This window comes from Temnothorax nylanderi, unplaced genomic scaffold (genome assembly GCF_030848795.1).
Source record: "Temnothorax nylanderi isolate EJ_2023f unplaced genomic scaffold, tnyl_v1.0 TNYL_tig0044_pilon, whole genome shotgun sequence".
Lineage (NCBI taxonomy): Eukaryota > Metazoa > Arthropoda > Insecta > Hymenoptera > Formicidae > Temnothorax > Temnothorax nylanderi.
In genome coordinates this window covers 222,279-250,098 of record NW_027249106.1, presented here as the reverse complement: position 1 = coordinate 250,098, position 27,820 = coordinate 222,279, and the positions used below count along the sequence as shown (strand labels likewise).

The 27,820-nt window shown below is 37.1% G+C and overlaps 2 protein-coding genes and 1 long non-coding RNA gene across 12 annotated transcripts in view; 2 read left to right on the top strand and 1 right to left on the bottom strand.

Moving 5' to 3' along the window:
• Sls (sallimus) overlaps nucleotides 1-27,820 on the top strand; it is an 83,908-nt gene that overhangs the window by 15,132 nt on the left and 40,956 nt on the right. For 6 of the 10 annotated variants that reach the window (XM_071704761.1, XM_071704765.1, XM_071704764.1 and 3 more), the window contains 28 exons: nucleotides 63-579; nucleotides 671-814; nucleotides 918-1,169; nucleotides 1,257-3,958; nucleotides 4,065-5,067; nucleotides 5,280-5,678; nucleotides 5,771-6,290; nucleotides 6,578-6,749; nucleotides 6,873-7,059; nucleotides 8,792-9,131; nucleotides 9,233-9,956; nucleotides 10,082-10,420; nucleotides 10,518-10,674; nucleotides 10,789-10,955; nucleotides 11,051-11,180; nucleotides 17,019-20,780; nucleotides 21,200-21,972; nucleotides 22,089-22,548; nucleotides 22,609-22,700; nucleotides 22,791-22,888; nucleotides 23,064-23,284; nucleotides 23,625-23,699; nucleotides 25,263-25,367; nucleotides 25,451-25,859; nucleotides 25,960-26,029; nucleotides 26,120-26,926; nucleotides 27,065-27,131; nucleotides 27,455-27,508. In XM_071704761.1, the coding sequence (XP_071560862.1) occupies nucleotides 63-579; nucleotides 671-814; nucleotides 918-1,169; nucleotides 1,257-3,958; nucleotides 4,065-5,067; nucleotides 5,280-5,678; nucleotides 5,771-6,290; nucleotides 6,578-6,749; nucleotides 6,873-7,059; nucleotides 8,792-9,131; nucleotides 9,233-9,956; nucleotides 10,082-10,420; nucleotides 10,518-10,674; nucleotides 10,789-10,955; nucleotides 11,051-11,180; nucleotides 17,019-20,780; nucleotides 21,200-21,972; nucleotides 22,089-22,548; nucleotides 22,609-22,700; nucleotides 22,791-22,888; nucleotides 23,064-23,284; nucleotides 23,625-23,699; nucleotides 25,263-25,367; nucleotides 25,451-25,859; nucleotides 25,960-26,029; nucleotides 26,120-26,926; nucleotides 27,065-27,131; nucleotides 27,455-27,508 (14,746 nt within the window). Of the gene's footprint in view, nucleotides 1-62; nucleotides 580-670; nucleotides 815-917; nucleotides 1,170-1,256; nucleotides 3,959-4,064; nucleotides 5,068-5,279; nucleotides 5,679-5,770; nucleotides 6,291-6,577; nucleotides 6,750-6,872; nucleotides 7,060-8,791; nucleotides 9,132-9,232; nucleotides 9,957-10,081; nucleotides 10,421-10,517; nucleotides 10,675-10,788; nucleotides 10,956-11,050; nucleotides 11,181-13,465; nucleotides 14,000-14,157; nucleotides 15,103-17,018; nucleotides 20,781-21,199; nucleotides 21,973-22,088; nucleotides 22,549-22,608; nucleotides 22,701-22,790; nucleotides 22,889-23,063; nucleotides 23,285-23,624; nucleotides 23,700-25,262; nucleotides 25,368-25,450; nucleotides 25,860-25,959; nucleotides 26,030-26,119; nucleotides 26,927-27,064; nucleotides 27,132-27,454; nucleotides 27,509-27,820 lie in introns of those variants that run through there. The other 4 variants (XM_071704762.1, XM_071704766.1, XM_071704769.1 and 1 more) reach the window with 4 other exon arrangements.
• Nucleotides 13,717-27,820, bottom strand: part of LOC139771762 (uncharacterized) — a 53,963-nt gene continuing 39,859 nt past the window's right edge. Inside the window, exon 2 of the long non-coding RNA XR_011717977.1 lies at nucleotides 13,717-14,397. This is a non-coding gene — a long non-coding RNA (uncharacterized lncRNA). The remainder of the gene's footprint in view (nucleotides 14,398-27,820) is intronic.
• LOC139771759 (uncharacterized) lies at nucleotides 23,706-25,256 on the top strand. Its single transcript, XM_071704776.1, has 2 exons — nucleotides 23,706-25,040; nucleotides 25,134-25,256. The coding sequence occupies exons 1-2, from the start codon at nucleotides 23,738-23,740 to the stop codon at nucleotides 25,139-25,141; spliced, it is 1,311 nt and encodes a 436-aa protein (XP_071560877.1). The 5' UTR covers nucleotides 23,706-23,737; the 3' UTR covers nucleotides 25,142-25,256.

The window sequence follows — 27,820 nt, the reverse complement described above, 5'->3', positions numbered from 1 at the left end:
AATATATAAAGTTTAGCAAAGCAAATAAAGCAAATAAAATGAAACACGAGAAATTTTTTTAGGGCACAACCGAAGTATACGAGGGGCAAACAGCTCACTTCGAGTGCCAAGTAGAGCCTCTGCATGACGCAAATCTAAGAATCGAATTCTTCCACAATGGTAAACCATTACCATCGGCAGCGCGTTTCCACGTGACTTTCGATTTCGGCTATGTGGCTCTGGACATTGGTCATGCCGTACCCGAAGATGCGGGACAATATTCTGTGCGGGCGATTAACGCGTTGGGACAATGCGTATCATCTATCGAGCTTAAAGTAATTCCACGAGATAGCATTATTCTGGATTCTCAACGGCCCGAAGGAATGGACAAAATCCGAGAGCTCGAGGCCCAACAGCCATGGAAAAGACCGGATATTCCAGAGCCTCAAACACGACAGCGGCCAGTCTTCACTCAACCATTGCAAAATATTGATAGCATTGCCGAGGGTCACACCGCACATTTCGAATGTAGACTCATACCCGTGGGTGATCCCATGCTTAAAGTGGAATGGTTCAGAAACGAAGTGCCCCTTGAGACAAGTGAGAATCGTTAGATATGAAGTTCAATATTTAATGTTAATGCGACAATATAATTCTTACGCAAAATTAATTTTTACCGCAATTTTCTCAGGTTCGCGGATAACAAAGGTGCACGACTTTGGCTATGTATCTCTAGATATCGCTCACGTGCGTGACGAAGATGAAGGTGTTTACATGTGCCGCGCGTCTAATCCATTGGGTGAAGCGGTTACCACAGCTTCAATGAAGATTAAAAGTAAATAATTTCACCTATTTAATTTAATCAAGCTGTCAAGATTGAGATTCAGTACGATATATTTATAATCTGTTTAATAAATTATTCACATTAATACGTACAGCTAAGGCGAGCATACAGTTAGATACTCAGCATCCGGAGGCGCAACGTAGAATCGCTCAGCTGGAAGCCAAGGAAGCTGGACGACCCGAGGAGCCGGAAAAGATTTTTGATAAACCAATTTTCACGCAGTTGCTAACTGGGCCAACTGAACTTTGGGAAGGACAAATGGCTAGATACGAATGCAGAGTCGTTCCTGTCGGCGACGCGAGTTTAAGATTCGAATGGTATATGAACGGAGTCGAATTAAAAATGGGTAAGATAGCTTTTTTTTCCAATAAATTACTATTAGTATCGCAGTAGGTATTTGACATTAACAAAGTCATTGTGTATCGATATTTAGGTTCACGTTTCCATGTAAGTCACGATTTCGGATACGTAACGTTAGATATTCTAAAAGTTATCCCCGAAGACTCTGGAGTATATACCTGCAAAGCGATTAACAATGCAGGAGAGGCGATATCGTCAATTTCCCTGAAAGTAAAAGCACGTTCAGCTATCAGTTCCGACAGCATACAAACGGACGCGTGGCAGAAAATTCAATTGAAAGAAGCCGAAATGAATAAAGTGCCGGAAATGTTTGTCGACACAACGCCGCAGCAAGCACCAGTTTTCACGAAGCATCTCGAAAGCTTCGACAAGCTGATAGAGGGTCAACGTGTCTATTTGGAAGCTCAAGTGGAGCCGCGGGCGGATCCGAATTTAAGAGTGGAATGGTTCAAGAATGGTATATCACTCCAGACTGGGACGAGGCTTCGTAGTACGTTTGATTTCGGTCTGGTAACGTTGTCGATCAACGGGCTAAGACCCGACGATTCCGCAATTTACACATGCAAAGCAACTAATCTTTTGGGAGAAGCCGTGTCAACTTGTAGTTTGAAAATTGCCGATCGTCACTGGTTATTGGGAGATACCTTGCATCCTGACGCTCTGCCGAAAATCGATGCTTTGGAGCAGCCTCAGATAATCTCTACTGAGCGACCGGAACCTACTTATGAAGAACCGGTTTTCATTACTCATTTAAATAACGTGGAATGCATCGAAGGTGATAACGCTCACTTTGAGTGCAATGTAGAACCGTCGAAAGATCCGACTATGAAGATTGAATGGTTCTTGAACAATAAACCCTTGCCGACCGGTGCGAGATTTAAGAGCACCTATGATTTTGGCTACGTGGCTCTGGACTTGACTCACGCTTACGAAGAAGATTCTGGCGTGATTACCGTTAAAGCCACAAATTCAAAAGGAAGTGCACAGACATCTGGTACCTTGAAATGCACCAGCAAGCAAAATATTTATCTTCAAACGCAACATCCACAAGGAGAAATCGGACTTGAGAAAGTAAAAGAAGCCGAAGATGCTTACCTATCGAAATACAAGAAACCGGAAGAAGCTCCTGAGCATGAATATCCTAAACCGATCTGGACGGTGCCTCTCGGGCCTGAGTTTAAACTAGGAGAGTCCGAACCGTTACATCTAGAGGGACAAGTCGAGCCAAAGGATGATCCGAATTTAAGGATCGATTGGTATTTCAATGGGAAACCTTTAGAACATGGTTCACGTTTCAAAATGACTAGCGATTTTGGATTTGTCACTTTGGACTTGACGGACGTTTACGAGCGTGACTCTGGTATTTACACTTGCAAGGCCTATAACAAAGCGGGCGAAGCTTTTACTTCGACGACGATTTATTGTTCCACAAAGGAAAATATCATTGAAAAGTCGCAGCATCCCAAAGGCAAGGAAGGTCTCGAAGCGATCCAAGATCTGGAGGAATCGTTGAAACGGCAAGAAGGAGTTCCCCTAGGAGACGAAGAAGGTCAACCACCGATGTTTACATCGCAATTTGAGAATTTGACTAATCTGTCGGAAGGAGAGATCGCTCACTTCGAAGCATCTCTCATCCCTACTGGTGATCAAACTATGGTGGTTGAATGGTTCTATAATGGCAAATCTTTAGAAGCTAGTCACCGCACGAGAACCGTTTACGCTTTCGGCATGGTTGTCCTCGAAGTTCTCGGCACTAAAATAGAAGATTCGGGTACTTATACTTGTAGAGCCACCAACAAATGGGGTAAAGCAGAAATTAGCGTGCAACTAGAATGCATCGACAAGTCCAAAGGACAGAAACCTAAATTCACGACGCAGATTCAATCCTTGGAGGGTTTAAAGGATGGTCAATCGGCTCACTTTGAGTGTACTCTGATCCCAGTGGGTGATCCTCATATGAAAGTCGAGTGGTTCCACAATGGAAAGCCTCTACGGCACTCGTCACGTTTCAAGATGGTCTCTGATTTTGGCTTCGTGGTTATGGATATTGCCGGCGTGATGTCTCACGACAGCGGAGAATACGTTTGCAAAGCTAGCAATAAATACGGCGAAGATTATACAAAAGCCACGATCAAGTGCTTCGGCAAGAGCGGAGTTTACTTAGATTCTCTGCAGCCGGACTCGCTCGCTAGAATTCGAGAGCTCGAAAGTTATACCGGAGAGCAAGTAACTACACCTACGACTCCCGTCGCTGAACCACCGAAATTCATTACGCAGATCGCTGACATTACGAAGCTGGTAGAAGGGCAGTCCGCACATTTCGAGGCCAGACTGACCCCGGTGACTGATCCTGACTTGAAAGTCGAGTGGTATTACAATGGCAAGAAACTTCCTCACGGCCATCGATACCGCACCTTCCATGACTTTGGTATTGTTATCTTGGACATCCTCTATTGTTACGAAGAGAATTCCGGAATTTACGAATGTAGGGCCGTTAACAAGTATGGCGAAGATTCTACAAGAGCAACACTCAAATGTTTCTCCAAAGCTAATCTCGTTTTGGAATCGCAACTTCCTAAGGGCATGGAAGGCGGTCTAGAGAAAATCCAAAATCTCGAAGACTCGATGATACGTACGAAGGACGAAAAGATTGTAGAAGAACGTGGCAAGGCTCCGATGTTCACTGTACCTTTAAGTAACATTGATGGTTTACGAGAGGGAGAAAGCGCGCATTTCGAGGCACGAGTAATTCCTACGGACGATCCAAAATTAAAGGTAAGTTTTTAGAATTTCAATCTATATATATTATATGTATGTAGATGCATGTAAATTGCATGTACGTTTTATCGGGCATTATATATTGTTCTTTTTTGACACACAGGTCGAGTGGTTTTGGAATGGTAAACCATTGCGAACAGGATCTCGCTTCCGGACTTTTTGCGATTTTGGTTTTGCCATTTTAGAAATCTCCCCTATCTACCCTGAAGACTCTGGCGAATATAGTTGTAGAGCGACAAATGATTACGGTGAGGCAGTGACGACCTGCACGATGAAGTGTACAGGCAAACGTAGTATTATTTTGGAATCTCAGTTACCCAAAGGTATGGAGAGTACGATTGATAAAATCGCTGAGTTGGAAGGTCTTGGGGCAGTTCCGGGTCAGATCAGTCCCGAGGATGACACTGGTAGACCGCCAGAATTTATCACGACTCCTTCCGACTTAACTCTGGCTGAAAACTCTCTTGCTCACTTCGAATGCCGGCTACAGCCGATTAACGATTCCAGCATGAGAGTCGAATGGTTCCACAACGGCAAGCCTCTTCTCGCTGGTAGTAGAGTCAAGACGATTCATGACTTTGGTTTCGTCATTCTAGAAGTTGCAAATTGCTATCAACGCGATTCCGGCTTATATACCTGTAAAGCCACAAATCGTCATGGCGAAGCCACAGTATCGTGCAAGCTTCAAATTCGCGGGCGTCAAGGTATAATCCTGGAGCCTCAATTACCGAGTAATTTTAAAACCGGTACAGAAAGTATTCAGAAATTGGAAGAGTCCCTATATAAGAAAGACGAGATCTTAGCGGAGGAAGAAACGCCGAATCCACCGAGATTTATTGTCGAACTTAAAGATATCGAAGTCGAGGAAGCTGGACCGAGTCACTTCGATTGTAGAGTCGAGCCTGTGGGTGATCCTACTATGCGTATCGATTGGTTCCACAATGGACGACCCTTCGCGACAGGCTCTCGTGTTCATCAAATTAACGATTTTGGATTTATATCATTGGATATGTCGTACACGTATGCACGAGACAGCGGCGAATACGTCTGCAGAGCTACTAACAAGTGGGGCACTGCTACGACCAAGGCCACCATTACTTGCAAATGTAAGTTGTACAATTTAATATTTCAAGCGTAAAAATATATACACTTTTACATAACTCGCTATTATAATGTAAAATTATAATGTGAAATAATCTCCTATTTCTTTCTGTCCTGTTTCCTTCTCTCTCTCTCTCTCTCTCTCTCTCTCTCTCTCTCTCTCTCTCTCTCTCTCTCTCTCTCTCTCTCTCTCTCTCTCTCTCTCTCTCTCTCTCAGCTAAGAAAACGATAGACTTTGACTCTCAATTGCCAATGGGAATGAGCGGCGAAAAGCTAAAAGAGCTGGAGCGAGGACCGGTCTCTCAAGCTCCCGCGGAAGAAGCACCGCGACAACCGCCTCGTTTCATCACGCAAATCCAATCAACAACTATCGACGAAGGTGAACCGGTCAGATTCGAATGCCGTGTAGAGCCTAAAGAGGATCCGAATCTACGCATCGAGTGGTACAGAAATGGTAAATTGATACCTGCTGGGCACAGGTATAGAACGGTTTACGATATGGGATTTGTGTCGATGGACATTTTATATGTCTATCCCGAGGATTCTGGTGAATACGTTTGCAAAGCCATCAACGACCTTGGAGAAGATACCACTCGAGCTGCCGTATCTTGCAAGAGTATGTTATGAGATCTTTTACCAGGCATTCTTCAAGCCAAATTACAATAGCTGTATCAAAGCCGATTGATCAAATAAATGTTTCTTTCACAGAATTACCGAGCATCATTCTGCAAAATCAAGTACCAAAAGGTATGAAAAAATCCGAGGCCTTGATGCAAATGGAAGCGACAATTAAAAAGTATACTTCGGAAATTCATTTAACTGAAGACGATCTATATGATGCGGATAAGAAGCAACCACCTCGTTTCGTCACGCAGATTCAAGATCAGACCGATCTTATTGAAATGAATAGTACCAAGTTCGAATGCCAATTGGCGCCCGTGGGTGATCCAAATATGAAGGTCGAATGGTTCTTTAACGGGAAACCATTGCCCCATAAAAATCGATTTACGCCTATTTATGACTTTGGCTATGTAGCTATGAACTTTGGTTGGGTCTATCCAGAAGATAGTGGCGAGTATCTATGTAGAGCTACGAATCTTTATGGAATGGACGAGACTAGAGCTATAATCAAAACTGCGGGAAAACCAGGAATTATCTACGAGTCTCAACTTCCAAAAGGCATGAAGAGCATCGAGAAAATTAGAGAAATGGAAGCAGCATGGCAAATGTAAGATATTATTTTTGCGTTTCATTTGTGTACGATAAAAACAATTTCTTCAAATAATAAAACTAATAAAACGTAGCAATAATTTTTCCAGCTTATATGTATATGTATACGTGTATACACCTTGAGACATTATTTGTTTTCAAGAGAAGAGATTTTTCCAAGAGAAGAAAAAAGATCGTTTTCCGCATAATAGATTTATTTGTTCATTATAGCGAGAGATCGTCGCGCCGTGGCAATGCGAAATGGCAATGTGTATTATTTAAAAAATTATTCGCAATTATTTATAGTGTACCCGAAGAGGAAGGTGAAGAAGAAAAAGTACGCTCGGCGCCTGTTTTCGTGAGCAAACCAGAACCGGTAACGGTAGAAGAAAGTGATTGGTCTAGATTCTGTTGTCGAGTCACTGGACACCCAAGGCCTCGAGTTATGTGGGTAATCAATGGACATACGGTAGTTAATGTAAGTTTCGAAATACTACTTCAGATACGTTAAATGATGTCGACGTCTCGCACGGAAATGTACTATATAATATGTGATTATATTAAACTTATACAATATCTTCCTTTTCTTTCTTTCTCGCAGGGATCCCGCTATAAACTAACATACGACGGCATGTATCATTTGGATATACCAAAGACCAGACAATACGATCATGGTAAGGTGGAAGTGATTGCAAGGAGCTCCGTTGGCGAAGCACACACGGAAACGACTCTAACGGTCAAGCAGCGAAGCGACGACTACCGTGGTGTATTGAAAAATTCACCAAGACGTAAGTTTTCGCTCCAACTATTATACACATGTACGCTCGTGAAATCTTCGTGCCTCACAATAAAATAAGGTATACTTTTATAGAGCACTTAGATATTGTATATAAAAGGGATAAAAAATAAAAATGAAAAATGTACATTTAATTAATTAATTGATAACTTGCTGCAATTTTTTTTTTAAGTACTACGAAGAATTCACGCGCAGTATAAAACGTTGAACGGGTTACAACGATACAGATATATCACACGTGAAAATGAGAAAGAAAAAGCGGTTGTAAGCCTCCAATAACGATTCGCGAGAGGCGAGCGTAGATTGGAAAGTATCAAGCAACCGAAACACAGTACATAATATATATCGATACGACACATGCATTCTATTCGAATACAGAAAACACTCTAGACCATTCGAACATAAATGATTCCTTCTCCTTCCCGCTCTCCACATTTGGCACTACAAAGCCACGAAAATCACCTGAAATCCAACAGCTTCTTCTGCTTCTCCTTCTTCTTCATCATGGTTGGAAATATCGACGGAATAATTTGAGCGATATCGTCTTAGATCAAAGGTATCGTATCTCTCACATCGATATTCAGGTATGGAAAATATAATCGTCGGAAGAACGTTAGTATTGTTTTATATTTTATTAATAGTTTTTTCTCATAAATACGATCATATATTGTTGCGCTGGAGAACACGGGTTTATTGCTCATTAGTGTAAGTTATTTCACCTAAAATCTCAATTTATTTCACTTGATATATATCTTACAGTTATATACTTATACTTATCTTTCAATCTATATTTTACTTATTTATTTAATATTTGTTTTTATTCACTGCATTATAGGCATCATAATACTTTCTTACTATTAAAATAATTTACATCTAGATGTCTAGAAAGTGCAAATATCGAGCAGATTTCCGTATCTCTCAATATTGCGCAATCAATATGATTTGATCCTAATCCCTATCATGTGTTTAATTTGTTGTTTTTCTTGTATTGTATCTTTTCTGTTTTTCTGTTTTTCTTTTCTTTTTCTCTTTTTATACTCTTATGCGTTCCCCGTATTACCTATCCTTTGATGTCTCGCACAAAAAGTAACGAGCGATTGTATGTTAAAATTAATTCGTCGAAGAGGTGCAAAGTTCGACGGATTATATAGAATTACTTAGTTAATCAAACGGAAGAACTTCGCAGTTCAGGAGATTTATTTATCTTTCTTTTTTAATTCGAAAAGAAACCCTTCTCATAACACGAAGGCAAGCACGTTCATAAGAAACAAATGATTTAAGTCTAACAGTGTTTTCGATAATATGATAAAGCAAACAATTTCAGAAATGTGTTAACTATTCGAAATTTCCATATCCAGCTCGATTCCTATTATCTATTATCTAGGTGTCGTCGATATGTGTTGCATCGTCGTTCACGTACTGTGTCTTAAATATCGTGGTTTTCAGTTAGATATACTTGTTTCTTGAGAGAAACGCACAACATTGCTTCAACGAGGTATTTAAATTCGATCTTGTAATAAATTATAACGCGAACAATCCATTACATTTGTTTTCAAGCAAAAATGTATGGAAATACATTTTCGCTAATAAATTGCAAAAATGCCTCACTGAAGCTGTATTCGCTGTCGAGATTGAACTATAAATCAAAATGTCCGCACGCGTTCTTCTTTACGCGAAATACGAGATGCACGAGGACACATAGATATAATGTGTTGTTTCTTTAGCGTGGTACGATTATGGGCTAACACAATATCAGTCCGAGCGGCAAGACACAGAATTGGAGCGTGTATTCGACGAACGTCATCAAAGCGTTTCTCAAGGAATCGAAATTGCCACAGAACATCTTGGTCTTAAAGTTATCAAAGAGCCTGAGACCGAGTGGCAGAAATCCGTCAAGAGCAAAAAGAAGGAAGGTTATTACAATAAACTGATGAATCTCGAAGAGGAACAAATGCTTAAAGAGACCAGATTAAGGGAAGCTTCGCATCAGTTCGCTATTCCCGGCGACAAAGTTGTCGCACATTCCTTAGCAAAAGGAATGGCCCAAAAGTATGAAGAAAGCTTGTAAGTATATTACAATAAATATTTGATAATATTACCAACGTACATATGAATAGTAATTCTTTGGTGGTAATTATTCCTAATTGCTCATTTCTCGTTACTAGAGAGGAGCAACCTCAGCAAGAACCAATACAACCACCTCCGAAATATGTCAAAAAACCGTTTGTTACCGAGGTGGATATAGACACAGAACGAGTTAAGGCCACAGGAAAATATCCTCCGGAACCGTCCGAATCCACAGTTCATGGTCGCGAAGTTCATGTTGCTAAACAAAAACAGACACAAAAGGAAGTTAAGGGTGACGTAGAAATAACGAGAAAAATTACTGCAACAGAGACTACAGAAGTAGAACACAAAGCGAAGACGCAAGAACGCATGGTGCAAGGTCAAGTCAAACCTGCCAAACCACCTGTTTTCACGAAGAAGATTCAACCTTGTAGAGCATTTGAGCAGGAACAGGCCAAATTTGAGGTTGAATTCGATGGCGATCCACTACCGACCATCAAATGGTACCGCGAAGATTTTCCTATACAAAACTCAGCCGACCTTCAAATTTATACCTTCAGCACCAAATCGGTGTTAATTATCAGACAAGTTTTTATGGAAGATTCTGGTGTCTTTTCCGTAATCGCTGAGAATAGAGGAGGAAAAGCCAAATGTAGCGCCAATTTAGTCGTAGAGGAACGCAGAAGGCAGCCTGGACGAGGTGGCGCGGTACCACCCAGTTTCTTATCCACGATCCAATCTGTTTCTGTTGCTACTGGACAACTCGCCAGATTCGACGCCAAAATTACCGGCACTAAACCTCTGGATGTTTATTGGCTCAAGGTAAAACACTCACGTGAGATATGTACGCACTATAAGTTTGCCGATTCGGTTGGTGATTTTACGCGCGCATAGTATAAGAAATTTAAATTAATTTAAATTTGTGAATACCTTTTTTTTTATTGTAGAACGGCAAAAAGATAACAGCGGATATCCGTTACAAGACTTTGGAAGAGGATAATATTTATACACTTTTGATCCTGGAAACAGTACCAGAGGACACTGGCAAATACGAATGTGTTGCGATTAACAGTGCCGGAGAGGCACGTTGCGAAGCGGAATGCACTGTTCGCGGACCTCAATCTCCAACAAAGGTCGCGAAACCTACAACGCCAACAGTAGAAAAAGCACCAACTGTTCTAGAGCCATTAAGGGATCAAACCATTAAGGAAGGAACTTCCGTCGCTTTCGCCTGTAGGATCACAGGAAAACCTGTTCCTACTATACAATGGAAGAAAGCTGATAAGGTATCGAGCGCTACAATAATAATACTTGGATGCTAATAAATTTTTTTAATAATTTCACTCGAATGCTTATCGCGAATGCTTATCGTGTTTTGCATAGGTCATCAAACCATCAAGGTACTTTCAAATGCAAAAAGAAGGTGATTTCTGTACTCTGAAGATTTCTGAAGCCTTTCCCGAAGACGAAGGTGTTTATAAATGCATCGCTAAAAACCCCGCTGGTGAGATCACGACGTCTGCCAATCTAAGAGTTCTCGGTAAGACAAAAAGAAAAAAGAGAATAGAAATTTTTCAATTTCTTTCTTTTTAAATTTCCTTCTATCAACGTACCACATAAAATTAACGCGCTACTTTTCTCCACTCTCAATTAGCGCCCGACACAGCTGATGTCCTGCCAAAATTGACACCTTTGAAGGATCAGATAGTGGTAGAAGGACAGCCAGCTCAATTTAAAACTCAAGTGAGTCCGGCAAAGCCTAAACCAACGATTCAGTGGTATCGAGAAGGTGCCTTGATCCCACAATCACCAGACTTCCAGGTAAATATCTCGCTATTGTTCTCCCGTGAAACATCAAAAGGGATCTCATGTTTAGACGTGATACTCAGGGAAGACATGGCGTATCGTTTTTTCAGATGATTCACGAAGGCAACAATGCGGTGCTACTGATAGCAACCACCTACGAGGAGGATACTGGCATCTTCACTTGTCGCGCTACAACTTCAGCCGGTACCGTAGAAACGTCCGCCAAACTCATCGTCAAAAGTAAGAACTGAATCAAAGATATAGATTCGATTGCTAACACGACACGCGATTGTTCTTATATTATATACATCTCCGAGAATTGCCGGGGACGAACGTATACTCGAGACAGTGGCATGACAAATTAATTAACATTAACAAGTCAATAATATTAGTGGATTAATGTAAGTCTATTAAATCTTGGAAAAGGTAATATTAACTCTTTTAGTCTATACTGCCTATAGTATATATGTCTTACATATTGATTAAATTTCAATTATCACGTAACTCTCTATCTTTGGATATCCGCATACGCGTAACATCTTGATGAGAGAATTACAGATTATTATAGTTTTCGAACAATTAGTTCTTTGTTCTTCAATAGCAATAATACAGCAAACGGATATAAAACTGATGTTGATGTGGAGTGATCATTGAACTTAAGAATTCTTCCAATACATAATTGACCATTGCTAATGTATACACCAATTTCCGTCTAACGTGTTCATTGCGACTAACGTCTTTACATCGTCTCAAGTAGAGCCGTCTCCGCGCAGCGCGATTCGCAATCCGTAAATAGCCACTCGTATTTTTACTTTTGTGCTTTATTGTTGCTTTCCTTGAAATAACGTAACATACCGACCTGTCTTGCTAGATTTCTCAACTTCCATCTCAAACAAATCTCCTCTAATAAAAAATATCGTGCGCGCCCGGGGAGTTTGTACTAACTTATCATATTTTGCGAATAGCTGAGCGAGTGAAACGAGGAGTAATTAATAACAATAGGTTGTTGAGAGGCTGCATTATAAAATTGCAAACTTTGCGTGAAAACAATATCTCAAGACATATCAAGTATATGAAGATCGCAAAAATAATGCTGAAATTAAGGTGCTGCAAAATTAAAATAAGAGTTGAAATTTGTAATAAAATTTGTAATGAAATCGATCGGAAAAGAAGTGTGAAGCATTTTTTAAAGATCAGCATAGAATAGACGAATGATAGAATGTTGTTATTCCACCTGCACCATCAATATTTATATTTGCATCTCAGGACAATGTAATATCCGCAGCCTTTTCGCAAAGAATACTCTACGAACTTTGTAAATAAGTAATAGCATCAAAAATGTGGAATTTTTTACGCGATATTAATCAATAACATAATAATAGATAAAAAAGAAGAATAGCGGTGCGACTGCGTTGAGTACGTACGTAACTCGTTTACTCGTTCGCTGTATAGTTTTGATGTTTATTATAAAAAAGTATATACCGTAAAAAATATATATAATATATTTACATACACACATTACACAATTTTCTCACTATATATGTATGCTCACACTTTACAATTTTATATACATATATATATATATATATATATATGTATATATATTATATATATATATTTATTTATCAAAAAATTTATAATGGCACACATATATATACGCACATAAAAATATCATCTAACGTCCTTACTAATCAATTATTTATTGTACAATGAAAGTCGCAATAAAACCGAATGTTCTAAGTACGTCCAAGTCTCGTTTGTTGCCGTTTTGACAACCATCGTCTCAATTATTTGAATTATTAATATGTCGTTAATCTTTATCGTAAATGATGATTTTAACATAAACCTCGATAAAAGAATCTTTGAGGCGATGGTAGATTCCGGTCCAATATAATGTAAAACATATGTCAAATTTATATAATTATTAATGAAATATATTTTTACAAATTCCGCGCTATGCGTAAATTATCTAAATTTTTGCATTCAATGCTTTTTTAATGAGAAAGAATGTTAAAGTAAAAGATGCCTATCATTAAAGGAAGGAAGATCTTTGTAACAGAAAATGTTCTTTCGTTAAACTCTCTCTCTCTCTCTCTCTCTCTCTCTCTCTCTCTCTCTCTCTCTCTCTCTCTCTCTCTCTCTCTCTCTCTCTCTCTCTCTCTCTCTCTCTTTCTGAGGTGTGTCGCGTGCGAGAAAGAAAATACATAATATGTATTTAACAAGGTTTAAATAGTTTATATTGAAAGAAAAGTTTCACGATAAAAATAAAAATTTCAATTTTTTCTAATCTTTTCTTAATCAAATACTATATAAGCATAATTGGGGTTTAATTAGTGTTTCAGTACATTTGCGTAATAGTAAACACGATGTTTCTATAAAAATATAATAAGCTCGCCACTGTACACACACACACACACACACACACACACACACACACACACAAATATATATGTCAGTGTATAAATTATCATTTAAGTATTATATATAATTTATGATAATTTACATTGACCGTTTCCAATGTGCAGAACATGTTCCGAGCGAAAAGCAGTTGCAGTGCCGTGTGCACACCGGGCCCTTTTCTTAGGCTATTTTTGAGCACGTGATGTGTATTACATTACCTAGCTATATTTGGCCGCCGGTTCAGAACTCCGCAAAGATTCACCGACCACGTCAAGTCGTTCGTGTTCTTGCTTACAGAAACTATTTAAAGCTGACGTATAATCTGTTATTAATGTACTTTATATTTTAAACGCCTTTACTTTCTATTATTACTTAATAAATTTAAGAAATTGCAAATTTATTTTACAGTTTGTACATAATTTGTATCTCAAAATGCATCACTGTGCACATAGATATGCCTCCAAGATCTTTAAACTGTAAATATTCGAGCGTATTACATGTATCACTAAGATCTTGTTATTCGTGACAAATTTACGTTATATGTATGTATATATATTTTCCCAACATAAATAATTTTAAATATTCGTTCCTTGTGGCCAGCGCTAAGTTGTTAGGAGATTCAGATATCGAATTGAACAAATATATATCAGAAAACACAATTTCTACTTCTAATTATTACAACTTGGAACTAATGGAGAGAAATTTCTCGAAAAACCGTACAATATTTAACGCGTCTTAAACGCGATATTTCATGAATATTGTGAAAAAAAATATACATATGATATATATTCTCAATAAATTTTGAACTACCTTGAAGATGGAACGACAGTACTTCTCAAGAAAACGAATGGACACGCTGACTCATCAAGGAGACATTCTTTTCTGTGGTCTATATCTGTTTTTGATTCCAAATCGCCATCTTCGCTTGATGCTTCGTCAGCACAGTAATTTCGGAGGAAGCTGGCCGAAGTAGACTATTTTGGTTCCGTCTTGAGCCAGCTGCTAGTGATTCAGTCATGCCAGGAATAATACGGGGAAGCGCGTATCAGCGTACTCTCTGTAAAACGAGTGAAAATTATTTTTAGTAAATCAGCAACTTGGACTTCAATCAAGATATACCTCATACGTTGCAATCGTTTAATGCAACCGTTTATACCTACCACAGTGCGATTGTATTTATTGTTAGTGCAATCAAAATATTTCTTCATAATTCTTGAAATACTTTTCTATAATTTTGTTTTATTTACTCTACACAATAATTGTCAACATAAATATTAAGCCTGGGCTAAAAGAAAATCATTCGCTATTTATTTGAAGATTAGACAAATAACAATCTATTGTTGCTTTGCATTTCTTCAATCTATTTATGTAATTTGAATAAAAAATAAAACATTCACTCACAATTAAAAATATAGTACATCGTCATCGACTGACAATATAATATTGCTATTTATATTAATTTATTTATAAAAGATATTTATATAAAAATTAATTTTTTAGTTAATATAAACTTATTTGACAATGAAAAAAGTCGATACATATAATGTATCATATTTTTAATATACAATGTAAAAAACATAGTGGTTAATATGCCGCATTTTGTATCGAATAGTCATGAAACATGCGAGACAAGGTATAGAGAAGAAAAAGCGAATGCGCATCTGCGTTTATCTCTGTTTTTATTTTTAATTCTGTGCATAATCATATTATAGGTCTTATCTTACGTGATTCATCTAATAAACTGTATGTTACCATGCAGAAAGTATTACATCTCTGCCCTTGTATTCATTCACTCATCTGCACACATCTGCATTCATTCATATAAGCATAGTTTTTTTTAGCTTTCCGACCAACGTTCAACTGTAGATAGATAAGTCTTCCAAGCGTAAAACGTCACAGTTTTCTCATTAAACTCTTAATATCATTATATATAATATCATTATATCAATAATTAAATAATAATTGCATTTTATTTCACACATACACGCACAAATACACACTTTGATTAAATGGCTAAGAAAGAGAGTTAGAAAGCGTTTTATATATTTGGGAAATAAAATTAAAATATGTAAAAGAAAGATTATGTAAAGACAAAATATTTAATATTTTTGAGCGTCTGAAACATTTGCTTAAAACAGCTCTCTCTCTCTCTCTCTCTCTCTCTCTCTCTCTCTCTCTCTCTCTCTCTCTCTCTCTTTCTATATATATTGTTGAACAATTCACTGCCCATATGATATACATTACACAATGTATTGTATAACATATGAATATACATTATACAATACAAATATTTTAACTGCATCACTTTACGATGATAAAATGGATTCTCATGTGTCCAGTTTAAATATAATTGCATTTCGATTAAGCATATAAAAGAAAGAAACTTCTACTGAGATAACAAACGTTAGAAATTATCAAAATTTTTTTCTTTCCAACGTCACTTTCGATTCACTTCACTGAACGATGTAATCACTGTCACATCGTCACCGTATATTGTAAAAAGGTGACGACGATTTTGCTCGGTTTTCTTCCGTTCCTTCGTCTTCGACTTCCAACTGATTACTATTACGACTAGATGTAGCATGAAGTAGGGGCATGCGTCTTATACGTTAAGAATCCCCACCGAGAGTTACTCCGCGGGAGACTACTTGAGGGAAGCTTCACAAGCACCGCGAACTCCACGAATACTGCAACTGAACACCTCGGCTCGCGTGATTATACTTAATAAAATATCCATTATCTGAGACTTCTCCTTGTATATATCCTCCGAGACATGTCTTTGTGTATATTAAAAATAATATAATATCGCGATGTCATCGATCGTATCACTGGAATAGCACTGTATTTCATTGCATTTCGGAGAAAACTCCCACGCAGGCGACACGCAGATAACAAACCCTCTAAATTTAGACTATTTAAAAATAACACAAAGAATGTAGACCTTCACATTTTACATTTTCGCATGTAGACATGCTTTAACATTTGCGTTTTACGTAGGTACAACTGTAACATGTTTAACTGACTCGCTGCTAAACTTTATTTCCTAATATTGTTGTCAAGCGACGTTTATATATAAAATCTATATACATATACATAAATATATAAGTGTGTGTGTGTATATGTGTTACATTTTAATGTTCTTTGTTAACCATATTGATTAAGAGATTCATGCATTTCTACAATTACTTGTTTTATTAATTGCTATAATTGTCACTCAAAACTACGTAAGTTTTATTATCAAGTAGAGAGACAAATGTTTTAAGTTAAATATAATCTTTCACAAATTATATCTTTCACATTATATATTAATAACTCGAATAATCCACTTTTCTAAGATCGCTTATCTGGCCAAATGCCTTGATTTCTGCTCTGGGAAATTAATTCGGTCAAAATCCTTGTTATTCGGCGATTACAAAATAAATTTGCAAACGCATTTATATATGTGTACAATTACACAAAATATTTATATATAATCATAATGTCACGATATTAAAAAATTGATAAATTGAGTTTATAAATAAATCATAAGTTTATAAATAAATTTTTTCTTAATTTAATTTAACAACATATATCATGTATAATGTAAACAAAGCTTTTTCTTAATTCAATGTACATGGTGTGAAACAAATAGTTGAAAACGTTTAAATCAAATTTAAAACAATTTTCCATAACTTGCAGAGAGAAAAGAAGCCTATTACGCGGTTCCCGCGGAAACGGATGCCAGTATCGAAGTAGATGCAAAACTTCACCAAGATTTTAAGGAAGATATAGTTCTGAAATCTTTAGCTCTCGACGAAAATGGTTTACCACTTGAAGTACAACTTCAACCTGGCGATGAATCGTTGCCTTGGCGAGAAGGACGCATTCAGCCCCGATCTCGAACTCGCGATTCACTTCCATGGCGGAAAGTACAAATAAAATCAAGAGATTCTTCTTTGGATAAACTTCAAGCCTTCGAGAGTCAAATAAAACCGTGGACCGAGGAAGAAGTAATTTTGAAAAAAACTCCCCAGATTATCAAAGATGTAACGACAGAAAGGTTGGAAGAAGTTGAGTTAAAGCCGACAAAGATTGAAAAGAAAGACATCTCTGGACCCAGTCTAGAAATAATCAAGTTGAAATCCGTGCCTAAAGAGACAACAAAGAGCATAACAACCGAAAAATATGATAGCGACGATACTGCGAGTGAACATTACAGGGAGCAAGTGGATGTTACTCTGTTAAAAACGTCGCGTCGTTTAGATGAAACTGTGTCGAAAAAAGAGAAACGCAAGGAACCAAAATCATGGACGGAAGAGCAAATTATGTTAAAGAAAATAAAACCAAAGGCAAAAATGGCTTCCGAAGTGGATGACGAAAAAATTAATTTTCTCGAACAAGAGGACATTTCTTTGCTTACAATTTCAAAGGACGAAGAAATGCAAAAGTCAAGAAAAGAGAAGCCTATCGCAGAAAAGGCAGAACAACCCAAGCCTTGGACGGAGGAAAAAATTGCTTTGAAGAAGGCAAAACCGGAAAGAAAGGAGATACCTAAAGAAACGCTCGAAACTGTTTCGTTGAAATCTTCGCAAATAGTAAAGAAAGATCTCGTGAAATTAACTTTAGATAAGGCAGATCTTAAACCAATTTCAAAAGAAGAAGCTGAAGCAATTTCAGTAGAAGAAGTTATGCAGATCGACGTTTCTTCAGAGAAAAAAGTGAGAAGAACAAGCAAAGACATGAATAAAACAGTTATAGATAAAACAGATAAATCAAAACCATGGACAGAAGAAAAAATTGTCTTGAGAAAATCTAAACCTATCCAAAAAGAAATCGAAAAAGAGACGATGAAAACGGTAGAATTAAAATCATCTAAATTCACTAAACCGACATCCCAAGAATCAAGTTTGGAAAAAGTAGATCTGAAACCTGTCATGAAAGAAAAGGTAAATATTAGAGAAATCGTTAAAAGTACTGAATACGTTGAACAGCAAGATGCTTCAATAAGTCAAGTTTCAACTGATGTGCACGATGATACCAAGTCAAAACCTGGTGTAAGCAAAAAGCTAGCACAAAAAGAAAAAGCTGACGTCGAAGAGGTTGCAATGTATGAGGAGGAAGAAGATACTGCTTTGCTTAAAGTTATGTCAGAGCGTGAAACTATAATTCATAAACAGGTAAAGAAGCAAAAGGAAATGCCACAAGAAAAACCACAGTTAAAGTCATGGAAAGAAGAAAAAATAATCTTAAAGAAAACAAAGCCGGAATTAAAAGAAGTACATAAAGAAACTCTTGAGGAAATATCATTAAAACCAACATCAAGAGCAGACAAAATAATATCGAAGAAAGAATTAGTAGAGAAAGATTTAAAACATGTCAAAATAAAAAGTACGGATTTAATTGATGTCAAAAAACAAGAAGCCGTACCATATCACGAAGAAGAAGATAAAATTATTATCGAAATGGCCAAAGATGTTGAGTCTACTAAAAAAGTGAGCAGTGGGAAGAAATCTCTTGGAAGCACACCATACACGGAAGAGGAAGATACTACGATCCTCAGCATCGATAGAAACGATGACAAAATCGAGAAATCTAAAAAAGAAGACATACCAGTGCCGTGGGTTAGAGGCAAAAAGGCAAAAAAAAAGAGTGAAGTTCAAGAAATAAAACCATCTCAAGTAATTAAACCTGAAACAAAATCGGAAGAGGATAAACCTATGGAGATTTCAGAAGCTCCATGGCGTCGTAAACCAAAATCTCCAATTCAAAAGAAGATTACAGAAAATGAATCTGATAAAGCACAATCTGACATTAAAGAAGTATCCGAAGCAATATGGCAAAAACCTGAAAAAAGTAAAACGATAAAAGCTGTTAAAGAAGAACCTCAGATTGAAGATTTCACATCTGTTGTACTAAAATCGGCAAAATGGCACGAAAAATCCGAAGAGCAAAAACCGACAGAAGAAATTGTACTCAAACCAGCAAAACAAATACCCAAAGAAAAAGAAGTACCAGAAAGTATTATTCTTAAACCGGTAACAAAGGAAACATCAAAACCACTACCTAAAGAAATTGGCAAAATTAGTAACGGAGATGTACTTATCGACAAAATGGACGTACCATGGAGACGTGGAAAGAAACGCACTGAACAAAAACTCGAAGATGTACAGTTACAACCGAGTAAACACGTAGAAAAAGCCGAAGGACCGAAACCTGAGGCAGTCGTATTAAAACCTGTTAGAAAGCTTCCTAAAGAGGAAGATTCAAAAGTGGAAAAAGAAAAAGTTGAAGAGACACCAGAGGAGGAGATTCGATTGAAGCCCGTGAGAAAGATAGAGAAATTAGAAGAATTGAAACCTGAGAAAATTGTATTAAAACCTGTGAAAAAAGCTCCTAAAGAGCAAGAAACGAAAGGAGATGTTACTCTAAAGCCAGTGAAAAAAGAAGAATCCGAAGAAATGAAATTACAACCAGTATCTGAAATGGTAACAGACATAATAGACGATATACTCATTGAAGATAAACCAGTAGAGATAACAGAAACTCCTTGGCGGCGTGGTAAACGAACAAAAAAAGTAGTTGATTTTAGGGATGAAGTTACTGTAGTGCCTATTGATCAAGAAGAATCTGTTACAGAGATTTGCGAAGAAAAAGAAATAATAGTAATTACAACTGAGAATATTCAGGATCTAATTGAAAGGAAGATGGAACCTATGCCACTGCGCAAAGAAGATAAAATAACTGAGGAAGTGATTGCAACAAGTGAAGTTTCGTGGAGAAAGAAAAAGAAAGAACGTCCAAAAATCGAAGAAGAGAAAGAAACGATCGTAAAAGATAAGAAATTACCTGAGGAAGTTGAAATAGAGATAGTAAGTGAAGAAAAAACAACAGAAGAAAAGGTTAAAAAAGACAAAGTTATTAAATTGAAACCCGTAAAGTTTGCGGATCAAATAGCACAAGTTTCGGAAAAGAAAGATAAAGTCATTATTGAATCGGTTAAAGCAAAATCTAAGGTAATAGAAAAAATGCCCGAAGAAATCACATCTAATATTATTGAAAAGAAAGTTGTAGAAGATGTGAAGTTACAAATTAAGGCAGATATCACCCAAGTAGAAGACCGTAAAAGAAAACGCAGACAGCGTACTCAGGTCGACATATCAATTACAGATAAAGACAAAACTATTGCTCCAAGATTTATTCAAAAGTTACAACCTGTTATCGCTGAGTTGAAAAAACTTGCCAAATTTACATGTACTGTCATAGGAAATCCGTTCCCTGAAATTTCTTGGTATAAAAATGAGCAAGAACTCCATGCGAGCGAAAAGTATACTATGACTATATTTGAGACAACGGCAACTTTGGAAATCACTAAAGTTAAAGAAGAAGACGCTGGAATGTATTCTTGTAGAGCGTCCAATCCGGCTGGCGTAGCAACATCCACTGTCAATCTCGTGATATTCGGTAGTAATATTATCGAATATGAATTGTTTAATTTTTATGTTGATTTGCATTTATTTAAATAAGATTTATACTTATTGTTTGATATTTGCATGTTGTTTCTGATATTTTTCATTTGCTCTACTAAATTTCCGTTATAGATATAGAAATATTAATACAAAATAACGCTTATAATCTTTTCATTAAATCAATAATTATAAAATAGGCATATCCTCTCTATCGCAAATACTTAAACGCCTTTATCATTTATATATACATAACTTCAAATAAAAAGTTATACTATATACACAAATGAGCTAACAATAATTTACGGAATGGCAAGCACGAAATAGATGTATGCATGGCGTGCGTTAATTATAAATATTATCTCATATTTCCAAGTAATTATATATATATATATTACATGATATTTATCTTTTCAGAAAAAGAAGAGGAAGGTGTAGCACCGCATTTCTCAACGCCGATTAAACCGCTGATGATTGAAGAGCATACACCTGCTTTATTAGAATGCGTTGTAGCCGGTACGCCAGTACCTGAAGTAAAGTGGTATCACGGTGAGAAAGAAGTGAAACCAAACGAAAGAACAGAGATGACTTTCAACCCAACAACTGGAGAAGCTGTGCTGAAAATTTTAGAACCAATGCCCGAAGACGAAACAGTTTATCGCGTTCGTGCTGTAAATAAATACGGCCGCGCTGAATGTAGAGCTAATTTAGTGATCAGTAACATTGTTAAAGTGAGCAAACCAATTGTTCTCAGAGCACCGCGAATTACACGACCTTTACCCGCCTTGATAACTGAGCGCGGAAAACCTCTGAAATTTCTAGCTGATTTTGAGGGTATACCGAAACCGGAAGTTAAATGGTTCCGCAATGGTATTGAAATTACACCGACTGACAAACACAAGATAAATATCTACGAAAATACAGCCGAATTAAATATAACAGAAGTAACAAACAAGGATAGCGGCAAGTATGAAATAAGAGTTCGGAATGAAGCTGGTGAAGCGAGAAGTTCGAGTTCTGTTAACATTAAAGAACGCAAAGACACTACGAGCGAAGTGAAAGCACCAATGTTTATAAAACCCATTCAGCCCCAACTTGTTGCAGAAGGAGAAGTTGTTATCATGGAAACGCGAGTGGAATCATATCCAGCGGCATCTTTTCAATGGTTCCACGAAAGCAAACCTCTTGAGGTACTGTTTCCAATTTTTGCATGCTTGTCTAAAATAAATCTTTAATTCTATTACATAGAGCGATATATTATCCAGAATTTCAGAAAATTAATAAAAAAATATAATTTGTATTGCAGTCGACACCGCAGGTAAGAATCGTGACTCAAGAAAATCGATCGATCTTGATGGTGAAAGAAGTCACATCAGTACTTGCTGGTAATTACACATGTCGCGCTGAGAACGTTGGTGGCTCAGTCACTTGTACGGCCACCGTTAACTTAACAGATATAACATGGGAAGAAGCAATTGAATTAGTTTCACCAACATTCGTTAAGAGGCTGTCACCCGTAAAAGTTATGGACGGTGAGAGTGTTAATTTAACCTGCGTCGTGGAAGGGAAACCAACGCCCAGAGTAGAGTGGTACCACAACGACAAGCCAATTAAAGAAGGCAAAGAAATTACAATTGTTCAGGACATGGAGGGTGTCTGTAGCCTAGCTATTACCGAAGTATTCCCGGAAGATGCTGGAGAATATACCTGTCGTGCTGTAAATCCTGTTGGCGAAGCTGTCTGCACGTCATCGCTCATTGTTGAAGGTATATCATTCAACGCAAATACCTATAAATGATAGCCTGTTTTACACAATGCACTTTCAGCGTACGAGTACGTGCCCGACTCGGAAATTGCATCTTCAATAGTCGCGACATCCCTTACTACAGGATCGGAAGAAGATCTTCTATCTCCGAAAGTAAGTACATCCAACAACATCCAATAATATATCCAACAATAGAATTGTGCTTGGTACAACATTAGACATTGAAATTCATTTTATTTCTAGGAAACTCCTATCTTCGACACTGATGTAGAAGAATCCGTACCAGAGATAGTTAAGAAGCTTCCTCAGTTAGTTCCTACCAAAGATGGGGAACTAACTAGGTATATTTAAAACACATTTGACAAATTATAATTACATGATTATATAAATAAAATCAGTAATATGTACATGCATATGTATATATATATATATATGTATGTATATGCATGTTCACAGTGTTCACACATGTTTGTGTGTGTGTGTGTGTGTATGTGATTGCCATCTTTTCTTATATAGATTGGAAGTAAAGGTGAAAGGCAAACCAAAACCGAAAGGAAAATGGTATAAACAGGGCATGGAAATAGTCTCATCACAAGAATTTCAAATTGAGGAGTTTGAAGATGGTACATCAGTATTGACGATTGCTGAGACTTTCCTCGATGACACGGGCGAGATCACATTCGAAGCTCACAATCCACTCGGTGTATCAACTACGACGGCGTATCTATCAGTAGAAGGTAATATCTTCCTCTCTACAGAGATCCCAAAGGCTGCAGTAATCTGGTTAAGACAAATTCTTTTCAGCTGCGCTCTTCAATCGAAGAAACATCATCGAAGCGCTATAGCATCCTAATAAAATCCGTTCATTATCCTACATCTTCGATTACATCTACCACATCAAACACACTTGCAACATCCTCGACTTATACACTGTCTTCCGTCTTATTTTTGGCATATTATAAGCAAATTAACAAATCTCTTTGGTCTCGCTCAAATTCTTCTTACTAAATGCTAACAAGACCGGAGAGATTCGCTATACATTCGTTATACGTTTCTTATATTCGTTTTGTCGATTAGGTATACTCGGAACAAAAGAGTACCGAAAACCAGAGTGGGTCACACAGATGGAAGAAATGCAGGAAGCTTTAAGAGGTAAGACTCACGTTTATCGTCTGAACACACTCGATTGCATGCTGAGTGATGCAGAGTGCAGTTTCTCGAACGACAGCCTGGATGACTGTGCATTACAAAATGAGAGTTCTCAAAAGGATAGTTCAACTGTAACCAGTGAATTTTCATCAACAAAAACCTTGATGAACATTGACGACGATACCAGATTGTCTCTTGATGAAGATGAAACTCCTTCGAAAGGATATTTTTTATCGAAAAGATATTCGGATTCTATGGAGACCGATCGAGAGAATAGTACTGCAATACAATACTCTTGGCAAGTTGATGGTTCTCACAAGGAACAAACTTCAACGATATTTGATTCAGGAAGGCGATTACAAGAGAAAATGCAAGATAAAGAGCCTATTGAACATAAATATTCTTCATATATAACGTTATTAAATAATAAAAGAAGCGCACTTGTTAAATTTGTGCTTAATAATGCGGTAAAACACGATTTTGCTATCAAAAAAACACACGTTACGTCGTCACTTGGAACCGAACCAAAAATAGAACCGAAACATATCTCTACGTCAATTTCAAGTACGCAAAATGCGATAACTCCTGCAATAAAACATGAAGAGTATAAACAAGCTGTAGTCAAAATATCAAACGTATCGAAACAACTATCTCCAATTAGAACAGAAGATACTAAATATACTGTTCAGAAAAAAATGATCGGCAAACCGCTTGCAACTATCGAGTCCTTTAGCCTTAGTCCTGAAGATACGTTTAAAAAGGCGAGCGACAATTCGATATTCAACGAAAAGTTCTCAATGGACGTCTCAACAGAATGCAGAAAGAAAAAGATCGTTCTCGACTTTGGTGAGTTCCCACCGTCAAAGAGCGAAAGAAAAATTTACGAGTACTTTCATTCGATTGATAAAAAGACAAATTCTCCAGAGAACCAGAAACCGCCGTTCTGTTTGTCATCAATCGAAGAAAGAATCGAAATGCCAAATACGCACGATCAAAACAAATTGGATACAAAAATATTTAAAACCATTCCCGAAAAATTTGCAGTTAAGCCGATTCATGACTGTAAAAGAAAATATCATACATATCCCAAATCTAAGATTCCTATTTCAAAATACTCCAAGGAGAAACAACTCGAGGATTATACCATGAACCCACGGATATTTCCGTTAGAGCCGAGAGAAATCGATTTGGAATCTTTCCAGCAATTACATACAGCGGATAGTCAAGAAGAATTACAAGAATTTTTGCTACTTGAAAGTCAATGTAGCGGAAATTTTGGATTAGCGGGCAATATATCCACATACAGCGAATACTCCATCGAAGATGAAAGAGGCACGATGTCAGGTAGAATTTGATTTACTAACGATAGACGTAACACGTAGACGTAATTATTTAGAGTAACTGTGCATGAATTTTCATATATGTTTGTCTAACTAGACTACTGACATGAGAGGCTTATACAAGTAACCTTGGCGCCAAACATCAATTTGGTAAGAAAATTTAATATGGTAGCTATTTCTATGTTGTGAGAATTTTTCATAATCGCAGCGATTCATGATATTTCAGCTACACAAGCCGTCCCACGATTTATCCAAGAAATAACGGACGTTTATGCAAAAGAAGGGGATATCGCTTTGTTTGAATGTGTTTATTCTGGTAACCCCAAACCAGGTAGGTAATCACTACACATATAAAATATTGTGAAACTCAGTTGTGTAAAAGTTGTTTTAATTAATTATTTCCTCAACTTATAGATGTTGTTTGGTATAAGAACGATAAGCTTATAATGAATACGGAGAATGTGAAAGTACGTATATTTGATGAAGAAAATAGAACTACTCTAACGATTAAGCAAACTACCAAAGAGGACGATGCCACATATGTTTGCAAAGCTACCAACGAAGTTGGTATGATAGTAACGAAAGCCAAACTGCATATCGATACTACTAGCGAATCACGATTAATGCTGGATGATACGATCAAAGAGGAAGAAAAATTGGATATAAAGCTGAAAAAACAAGAAGAGAAACCGCACAAAAAGAAGAAAACCGAGCTGAAGAAGGCAAAGGAGATCAAAGAAAAAGTAAAAGCTGAACGTATCAAAATTGAGAAAGAAGAAATCCGTGAAGAGAAGCTTATTCCGAAGGAACAGATAGAAGAAAAGTCAGTAATGTATTTTATCTTGTTCGGTATATTCCGTACTTAAATCTTTAATATGTTTTATTTAAATATAAATTATAATTTTTGCCGTTTGTACTTTCAGGAGAATTGTCGATGTTGAAGAGACCCAATTACTAGAAACAACAGAGTTCATGGAAAATAAACCCGAGGAGGTATTATAAGATGTGCAAATTTTTAAGTATCTTAATCGTAACTAGAGTTCTTAGAGAATTTCACGAATCATTTTATCTTGCGCATTTTAGATTTCTAGAGCACGAAGAATAGTATCGATCCAAGAACCAATTGTAACCGAAGCAACAGCTTCCTTGAAAAAAATTGACGATCAGAAACCACGAGAGCACATACCTAAATTCGAAGAACGTGCGAAACAAACTGTCGAAGAGCGAGAAAGTGTCGTCGTATCAGAAATCACGAGTGAAGATAATGCTCCTGATTTCACCATCGAAACAAAACTTGATCACGCTCAAGTTACCTCAGAAACTCTAGAGAAAGTGTCGGTCTCCGAAGCACATATAGAAACTAGCGTGCAAGAAACGAAACGTATAGAGACAAAGCAGAAAAAAGTAAAGAAAGTAAAAGCGGAAAAGATTAAAGAAGATATTACCGTAAAAGAGATTGTGGAGCGACAAAAAGAAAACATAGCTCGGGAAGTCGATGAGATAATGGAGGTACTTGATGCGAAAGAATTTGGCCCAGGAGAATCTCCCCTTCGAGAACTCGCAACAATTGGCTACTTGGTTCGACAAGGTGTTTCCGTAAACGAGATCAACGAATGTCTTTACAGAACTGAAATCTTCCCTGCTTTAAAAACACCTGATGCTCAGAACGCTTTGGTGCAGTTGGTGGAAAGAAAGGGCCACGGTCCCTTGATCACTCAAGTACTTACCGAGGAGACGACAACTGACGAGAGTTTCGTTGCAGCAACAGTCGGTTTTCGTGCTTTTATGAGAATGGTCGAGCTTCAGCATGCATCCGTGGAAGAAGTCATCACACACTTTGCTCCGGAGGATTTCAGGCCACGTGCTTGGGAAGTTACAGAAATTTCAGAGGTACACATGTAGCAGCAAATGTTACGTAAATTTGTAATCATTACTAGAGAAAAACGCTCCGTCTCTTTCTCCATTTTTCTTAATAAAATACATGCTGTAATATTTTCAATAATAATTTCCTTTTTTTTTTTTTTTTAGGTTGAAACTGAGCAACATGCTACGGAAAAAGTAGATATTGTTCGCAAAATGGAAGTTCATTTTATGGGTAAGCCAAGATTACAGACTGTGTGTGTGTGTGTGTGTGTGTGTGTGTGTGTGTGTGTGTGTGTGTGTGTGTGTGTGTGTGTGTGTGTGTGTGTGTGTGTGTGTGTGTGTGTGTGTGTGTGTGTGTGTGTGTGTGTGTGTGTGTGTGTGTGAGAGACATTTCTCTGTACATATACATATAATCTCAAGTTCTTTATACATATGCATAAGATTCGAATTTATTTCGAACTTCTTTCAATATTTTCATTGGGCATATTGTTGTTTTTTGTATAAAGATTGAATCGTCCTAAATTTTCCACAAGAATAAATATTATCTGATTACAGAAAGAAGAGATGAAAGGAAAGCTACTCATGTACAGGATATTCGAGAAATTAAAGGTTTGGAATAATAAATTTCGACGCACGAGATATCTATTCGTATGACTTACCAATTTGACGAATTGGTTTCTCGTTATAATAAGCAGTGCTATTGCAATTATTTTGTTATAGTTTTACCGTCAGCGAACAATTAACGCTATATATTAGTAATGCTAATTAATTTTATTCAGGATGGACATAAGTCTCTATTAATGGATTGTTAGATATATAAAAAAGCAATATGCTTAAATCTATCTTTATGCTATAATTACTAGTTTTGGTAGAAATTAAAGTTTTAATCAATGCCATATTTCTTATAATATTTTTATTATA

What these genes read in the sequence shown, in the direction of transcription:
- LOC139771759 (XM_071704776.1), top strand. Translation starts at nt 23,738, where the DNA reads ATGCTGAGTGATGCAGAGTGCAGTTTCTCGAACGACAGCCTGGATGAC.